This window comes from Perna viridis, chromosome 8 (genome assembly GCF_037379345.1).
Source record: "Perna viridis isolate PV_CMFRI_1.1 ecotype Kerala chromosome 8, ASM3737934v1, whole genome shotgun sequence".
In the NCBI taxonomy this organism is placed as follows: domain Eukaryota; kingdom Metazoa; phylum Mollusca; class Bivalvia; order Mytilida; family Mytilidae; genus Perna; species Perna viridis.
Genome location: NC_142452.1, coordinates 41171535 through 41180011, shown reverse-complemented (window position 1 = coordinate 41180011; position 8477 = coordinate 41171535). Strand labels below are relative to the sequence as shown.

The window sequence follows — 8477 nt, the reverse complement described above, 5'->3', positions numbered from 1 at the left end:
TTATTATTGCTCAATATGTGTAATTTATCAGTATCAAAATCATGAGAGTGTCTTTGACACAACATTATCTCAGTCCAACTTTTTTAATCGGTTATAGAAATATGGTAGGTACATTACTTGTGGAAAAAGGCGGAACAGTTACTTTGATTGACCCATCAGAATTGTTCAATCGCCCCATTTCCCATACCTCATGTCCCTTTTTCTCTATCCCTCATTCTCAATTGTCCCATACCTTATAAACTGGAAAGTTAATACCATGCAGGTACTGTATATCTAAGTACAATAATGCAATATTTGATAAACAGTATTATTCATATGCCATGTGTCGCTTAACAATAAAATATCAATACAAAGAGCATACTTAGCACAGTAAATCGAAGGTAATCTATTTCTTCGTATCCATTAACGCCATAATTATATCTGCGTAACAGATTCCTGAATCAAGGGATTTATTATGAAATGCATGTCAAAAGGTCTCTTACCTAATTCTATTTTAGATATAAGCTGTAAAAACACCCAGTTTCTTTAAATAATGAGTAATGTTTTTTTTTTGGTTTTTGCATCATGTTTCTTTATGCTGATGTGACCGCATATTTACCGATTATGATGCAATAGCATTTACATGCTATTTATCACCACTTGGAATGGGAAAGGGAAAGGGATTAACGCACTTTAAACAGACTTAAACTGCCATTTTGTTTGCTATTCATGTACCACGTCAGGACTATTACGTTACCAACTGCACCATTTGTATTTTTTAATTAAGTATAATACGAAAATACCATTTTCAAATAAAGTTGCATTTCTAGCATCTGAAAATTGAATTGAAACTAATTTAAGCTAGCGACTTATTTTATTTTTTCGCAATTTGGCGAACAAGGATTGATTGATTTATTGATTGATTGTTGGGGTTTAACACCCGAGCAGCAATATTTCAGCAATGTTCATGCTATGAACATTAAATGAATGATAAAAATGAACATAAAATGATGAAGAAATGAAAATGGGATGGGATACATAGATAATGGGGTCGACAAATTTTGATTGCCACTGGATATTGGGAGAGGTGGGTAGATTTGGGCAATTTAGCCTCCTGTGGCGAAGCCCTAGGGTTCCTACTCCGGTAGAATACAACAGAAGGGTTCTTTATCGTGCGAGGAACGTGACATCTTTCCAAAAACGTTTCACCACTATGGTTGGATGTAAGGTTTTCGGTATTATGGTCTGACGACCCCAGCATGAAACATGTCAGGGTTATCCCATTCCACATGGGGACACAACTCAGTTGCTCTGTGGGCAGAGCGCCCTAGCCCCCGGCCAGGGTTCTGACACTATTTTTACAACAAGCTTAGCAATGCTGCGGACCTATTCTTTTGACACACGGACCTGCATGTAGCGGCGAACAAGGAACATGCGAGAAAAAATCGCATAGTATATGTCCATTCATTATTAAATATAAGATATATATACTATGTTATTTACGAAAGCAGCAAAAACAAAAATATCCACCAGAGGCATAAACATGATGTGTCTTCGTAATTTTAGCGTAATGCCAAGGGAACATGTTTGCGTAGATCTGTTTTGCTGTTCCAAGAAAAATATAGAAAAAAGTCGATTTTATGGGCATTTTTCCCTTCTTCACAGCAAAAATAACTATAATTAGTAAACCATGAAATTTAAAAAATTTACAACATTACAGTATATCACATATTATTTCCCAAACAGGCCAAAGTACAGAGTTCTGACCTCTAATACAATATTTCATTTCTTAAAATCAAACATTGGGCTATGTCGATGTAGTGACATGGCAAACTCTTGCAAAACTTATCAGATCTAGGTCTTTTATTTCGTTATTTTGGTACATTTTCTAAGTTACATGAATTTATGTTTGAATCTTGAACTTCCTAACAATTTTGCTTTATGGCTGTTATTGAGAGGTTACTCGTTACAACAAATGAATGTATGTGTGTTTGTGTGTGATTTTAAATGCGACGTATGTTTATGTGTATTTTGGTATGTTGATTGTGTTAACAATGACAGACGTCATCAAGTAAAAAATTGAATCAACACAATATTAGAACATTTGTTTTTGTCGTTTACTACTTTATTCGTATTTTTCCAAACAAAAAAAAATGCTTTTCAGGCATAATTTATTTTTAAATATGTGTTCACCTTGATGGCGGATTAAGCTTTCGGAGGAATATTTGATGACCAATATAAATTAAATTGATAACGACAAACATAACCTGTTCTAACAGTTAGACACCATGATTATACATGTACGAAATAAAGTGTACTTTATACATTAAAATGCTTTCCCTTGAAATATGTAACTTTGCAGTTAGGTTTTTTGGTCGTTCCTAGCCTAGCTGGCCAAGTGGTCTGGGGCGCTGGACTTTGTGCAGGCGGTGTTTCCATAGATGTCATAGTGGTACGAGTTCGAGTCCCGAGAAGAGAACGACCAAAAATGTGCATCGCAAATTTGACAGTTCTAACATCATCGTTGGGAATTTTTCAGACCCTTCTATAAGTTTACTTTATCTTCCCTGTATCAATTTGATCCGATGGAGCAGTGTACCGAATAGAGTCGTCACATTGTGAGACGTTGTATTGATTTGTTGTGACATGCATCATTAATTTGATCCTCTATCCTACATAATAACACCTAGATGAACTGCCCCGTACTACCATACATCGTGTACTAAGTTACAGCCCTAGATTAATCATACGAGGAGGAATGATCCGGCTAGCGAAAGCAATATTTTTATATATCCTAGCTGACCAAGTGGTCTAGGGCGCTGGATTTAGTGCAGGCGGGGTTGCCATAGATGTCACAGCGGTACGAGTTTGAGTCCCGCGGAGGGAACGACAAAAATTTGCATCGCAAAATTGACAGTTCTAACATCGTTGGGAGTTTTCAGACCCTTCTATATATATATATATATATATATATATATATATATTATATAATATTCCGTGTCCGGATTTTTTTGTTACATGTATATGAATCCAAGTAATATGAATCACACACAAATGCGCCTCCAATTTACGATTCAGGAACTTGTAAGTCCAAAAATAAATTAAAAATAATATGCAGCTGACATTTGTATTAAACCTTTTCCAAGCATAATAAGATTATGGATTAGTTAAATCGCGAATGCAGATGATTTTTATTCATGTAGCATACGTGTGTCTGGTTCACAATATATTATAAAAGTCAACTCAACATATTTGTTCTCCGTTATTATTCGAATTCGTATAAAGGTAAGTGTTGTAGGATCAATTCTGTAAAGTGTCAAATTTGAAAACGGTAAAGTAAGATTATACTACATTTCTTTAGTCTTTGATAACTCTAAATAGTTTGAATCTGACTAACTTTTATGTAGCTGTCTTTGTAAGAATCATGCAAAATCTGAAAAATGTAATACACCAGAACAAAGGCTACATATTTTTATTTTTGTAATTTAAATGTTTTATGGGTTTATGTTATGGAATGTGTAATTATTCATTAAAACTGCCTGCTCTTAGGAGATAATCAACATTGAAAATCCAATAGATTCTAATCTTTTTGAGTGTCATTTATAGAGTTGTCTCCCTTACTTTCGAATTCTACAATGCATTCTCTACATTTTTTATCTCCTATGAGCACGGGTTATCTGAAAAACACTAAAAGCATTTTAAACAAAATATTAAAAATAAAAATATGCAGGCTTTCCAATCATGTATTACATTTTACATGATTCTTAGCTGGAGTGTACTTATAAATTTAAATGAACTCGTTCATAATAATGAATTACAAAACTCATATAATGACTTGAGACTGATTTTGGATTTAATGCCGTAACAATTCGATACATGTAATCTGAAGGTTTCCAAAATGATTTAGTCTGAACATGACGGCTTTATTTATTTTCAACTCAGGCAAAGTGTAACTTTCTGTTATCTATGCTGTTCCTCCAGGACATTTAGTGAAACATGGTTGATTTGGACTTTGAATTTTCCACAAATCTGTTTAAGCCGGACACAAAAGCCTTCATATCACTTCCAAATATTTTAAACTTGGACAAACAGAACGCTGTTTAGGAACTTTATTTATTCTACGGTCGAAAAATGGATTCGGTTTCACTCTACTTAATTTTAGTTGGAAAACACAAGATCACTCATTATATCTATTCCATTTAATAGCCAAGTAATCGCTCTAGTTACACATACAGTAGCCAAACCATTTTTATTGTAAAAAAAACAAAAACAAAAACAAAAGAAAAAAAAATAGTACAAAATAAAACAAAAAAAAAAACTCAAACAAAAACACAAAAAAAAACCAAACAAACAAAACAAACAACTAAACAAAACAAACAAAAAAACAAAAAACAAAAAACAAAAAAAAAAAAAAACCAAAAAAAAAAAAAAAACAAAAAAAAAAAAAAACCAAACAAACAAAAAACAAAAATTAAGTAATGTTATTAGTCATGTTCTATTTTCTGTACTTGTTAAACTGAAGGTACTTTTTGTGTTAAATCATAAAAAATGTAGTTTAACTTGGGATTTTCCTTCACTTTTATAGATGTCTTAAATTGCATTACTACATTTAATTGGAATTATCCCTCACAGTCCATAACGACAGATATAACTTCAAGATGTCTTCATGGTGTTTTTAATTTATTTTTTTTTCAATTTTGATAGTCAATATAGTTTTATCCTGTTCTATCAAATTGCTGATTAATACACTTCGAAGTTTTTTTTAGATGAAAGCAGTACTACTACTGTCATTTATTGGGGTAGTTTTCCGTCCAACAGGGGCCCCACCAGGTCCTCCTGTCCCACCTCCTACTTGTGGTAGCCCAAATCCATTATCTGTGGAGAAACTGAAGGATGCCGGACTAAAAGGAAGATACCCAAGGTATGTCATTTCTTGTCTACTGCTTCGGTTGTGCTTAAATGCATATGGACTAACGAATATAATATACAAATCTCACATTATTGTTGTGATCCATAAGATATGAAAAATAAACACCTTGATTACATTAGAATTTTTTAAATATATATATATTGTCATATATTATGAGAGAAAAAAGCAATACAGTCGTTAAAAACCGTGACGATGTATATATACAACCAGCAGACAAAAGCAGTGCCATAGCAGTCATGGATAAAAATAACTACATCTCAGAGGAAATGCGCGTCAACTTTCGGATAAAACATTTTATAAAAAGCTACCCAGCGACCCTACTAAATCTTTTAGTGAAAAATCACTTCAGAATTGAACAAAATGTGCAAGGGCGGCAATATTACTGAAGAAGTTAGAATACCTAAAACCTGAGGATCCAAGACCCGGACGTTTTTATCTTCTGCCTAAAATTTAAAAAAAAAGATATCCCAAGACGGCCCATAGTTTCTGCTAATAGTCACCCGACCGAAAAAAATTCTGAATTTGTCGATTACCATCTTCGACCCCTTTTTCAAAAGCTCCCGTTGACACCACGGATTATTTGAGAACAATGGAATTAATAAATGCTTTACCTCCTGAAACACTTTTGGTCTCCCTTATTGTCACTTCACTCTATACTAACATCCCACACGATGGTGTTATAAAAGCGTGTAGAGAAGTTGGGAATCACGAGATATTTTGGACTCTCCTACTGATTGCCTAGTAAATTTAGTCACTTTAGTTTTGACATGTTTTTGAGCTTTTTTGAACAATTTGATCCGATGGAGCAGTGTAGCGAATAGAGTCGTTACATTCTGAGACGTTGTATAATATTGATTTGTTGTGACATGCATCATTAATTTGATCCTCTATCCTACATAATAACATCTAAATGAACTGTCCCGTACTACCATACATCGTATACTAAGTTACAGCCCTAGATTAATCCTACGAGGAGGAATGACCCGGCCAGCGAAAGCTATATTTTTATATAGCCTAGCTGGCCGAGTGCTCCATCGGATCAAATTGATACAGGGAAGATCTGTAAACGTATAGAAAGGTCTGAAAATTTTCTAACGATGTTTGAACTGTCAATGAATACTTTGCAAAGAAATTTTGCATCCCCTCATCCACATCTTCATTTATTTCCCCACTCCCCTTCGTCTGCTTCTGTCCCCCATTCCCGAATTCCCATCCCCTTTGTATTATTGAATGAAACTTTTATTCCATCAAAGTATATATTAAGATGCATTCTAAATTGTAATTTGACGGTATAATTACTAATAAAGTTCCCACTGCTATTGCTTATATAATTCAACTTTTAGATTGAATACAAATAACCAGATCCATACAACACATTTTTGCAAGCATCCTTTGCTAGTTTTTACTTTGCAGAAAAGATACTACATACTTAAATTAATTTTTCATTCACTATTACATTATCATTTACTTGTTTACTCGTTGGGCTCTTAAATATGTTATTGTTTTGAAATAAAGTACATAACATTTATGTGTTACAAAGAAATCGTTTTGTTTAAGTGATTGTACATACATGCGGACTTAGTTCAACTTGTAACAATACTCAATTCTTTATTTCAGCGTCGAAATCAGGACGGCGATGCAATCAACACCCGAAATAAGAAATGGGTTTTCTGCTGCACGACGGGATATCTGTGATTGTTACAAGTATATTTCATGTAAACATGTTTTGTTCGTTTTATGTAGCAGTAGGATTATATCATTGCACAGTAATTACATTTTTTACAAATGTTGACTAGTCAAAAATGTATTGTCTAGAGATTAATATCGATGACATTACTGTCACATTTGTACCATGAATTAACTCATTTCCAACAAAAATGCGATCTTTGACGAAAAGCTAAATGTTTGCACTGATCAATAATTTATGCACATGATTTCGATATTTATCCTTTGTAACACATTGCTTGAATTTTGTCTCTATAAGGGGAAGGCCGAAACCTTCAAGTGCTGCCGGAGATAAAAATATCGCCACAGCAGTGTGTCCAGTAACCTACGAAGTTTTCACTTTTCCAAAGAGCGAAATGTTTGATGGTAAGAAATGCTGGATTTTAAGACCATGGGTAGGATTGAATTGCCCTTACAGAGGTTGCAGGTATGTTGTTTTCGTGCATTTAGATATTTTTCATATTTGATACACCTGATCCTTAAAAAAATAACGATAATGAAGTTTTTTGAAAACTTAAATTTATGAAATCGTTCCCAAAGTTTCTCTTGCTAAGATACTAGTAAGTTGTATAATGAAAACTACAATATGATTATTTCAAACATTTATGACGGTAATGGACTATTTATATATACAGCATTTGTGCATTTGGTCATCTATTGTTTGTTAAGTGGTAACTTTTATAATCTCTTCTGCAGACCTTTAACTGCAGTCTGTTTTCCTACCTTTTACAATCTTGTAGACTTTATAGAATACGAATTGTATTATAAGGCATGAATATTATACATTTCAAATATGGGAAGTTTTTTTTTTCGCTTTAAATTTAAATTTGCAAAACAAGACGGACATGCGTGATCAATGTTGGAATGGTGTAAAGCTTAGAAATGTACCAATTGTGCAAGATATTGTACAATTTACTGTTATTCCATCAATTGTTTTTCAAATACTTATGACAAACGGTATAATTTTTTTTCTCAATTACAGATTTCGTAGTTGCCGTGGGGTAAAAGCCACAGTGGGGACACAGTTACCGATATGCCGACCTACTAATTATAAATGTAAGGTGTACTACATATGGTGCCCAGATGTGAAAAGATTCTACAGAAGAAGAAAGTGTTTACCTCAATGCTGTTCTTGTATCAGGTGTATAAAATAAATTGTTGTCTTTCAAATCTACCAATTATTGTTTGTTTTCAATTAAACTTTGAATCATTGTGAAAGAAGTTGGATTGCAGAGTGGTCCGACCTAAAACCTTAAAGAATAAATTGATGATTCGATTTTTTTTGTCATTGGTCAAACTGTAAAATGTTCTTTTTGAAAATACGTGTAATAAATTTAATCAATTTGCAGTTTGTTGTATTGCAATCAGAACTTTAGCGATGATTCCCTTAAAAAAAAGTAGTAAATAAAAAACAATTCCTCAATTCCTTCATTTTGGCATTACGACGCAATGCTATATTTGTTAGTATTTGCTTTTGTGTTATTGAAATATTTCCATCATGCCTCGCACTTGCCATGAGGATCGAGAACTGGAAGCAAATTGATGATTTTTAAAATATATACCAATGAACAAACCAAAAATGCCTAGTTCTATGAGCTTTATTTTAATTTTAATGAATAGAAAGCGTAATCAAGGGAACCAAGGTTATAGCAGTAATAAACAAAATGCAATCCAGGGACAAAGATCAGACATGGAATACATACATACACACCAAAGAATATAAAGTAACTAAAATCAAACACGGCGGGTGTTTTTAGAAAAGCAGAGGACGCTTACCCTACCGGTGCACTTGGTCCATGCTCCCAGTTTTTAGTGGAGTCCGGGTTGCTCATGTGCTTTTGTT

General features: G+C 33.4%; 1 protein-coding gene across 1 annotated transcript; it reads left to right on the top strand.

Annotated features, from left to right (window-relative positions):
* Positions 1-3166: 3166 nt before the first annotated feature.
* Positions 3167-7808, top strand: LOC148610526 (uncharacterized). The gene is made up of 5 exons (XM_088595621.1): positions 3167-3264; positions 4746-4900; positions 6527-6613; positions 6894-7061; positions 7617-7808. The coding sequence occupies exons 2-5, from the start codon at positions 4746-4748 to the stop codon at positions 7786-7788; spliced, it is 582 nt and encodes a 193-aa protein (XP_088451747.1). The 5' UTR covers positions 3167-3264; the 3' UTR covers positions 7789-7808.
* The last annotated feature ends 669 nt before the right edge of the window (positions 7809-8477 follow it).

What these genes read in the sequence shown, in the direction of transcription:
- LOC148610526 (XM_088595621.1), top strand. Translation starts at nt 4,746, where the DNA reads ATGAAAGCAGTACTACTACTGTCATTTATTGGGGTAGTTTTCCGTCCA. An exon ending in GATATCTGTGATTGTTACAA is followed by an intron (nt 6,614 to 6,893) that starts GTATATTTCATG and finishes TGTCTCTATAAG; the next exon opens with GGGAAGGCCGAAACCTTCAA. An exon ending in TGCCCTTACAGAGGTTGCAG is followed by an intron (nt 7,062 to 7,616) that starts GTATGTTGTTTT and finishes TCTCAATTACAG; the next exon opens with ATTTCGTAGTTGCCGTGGGG.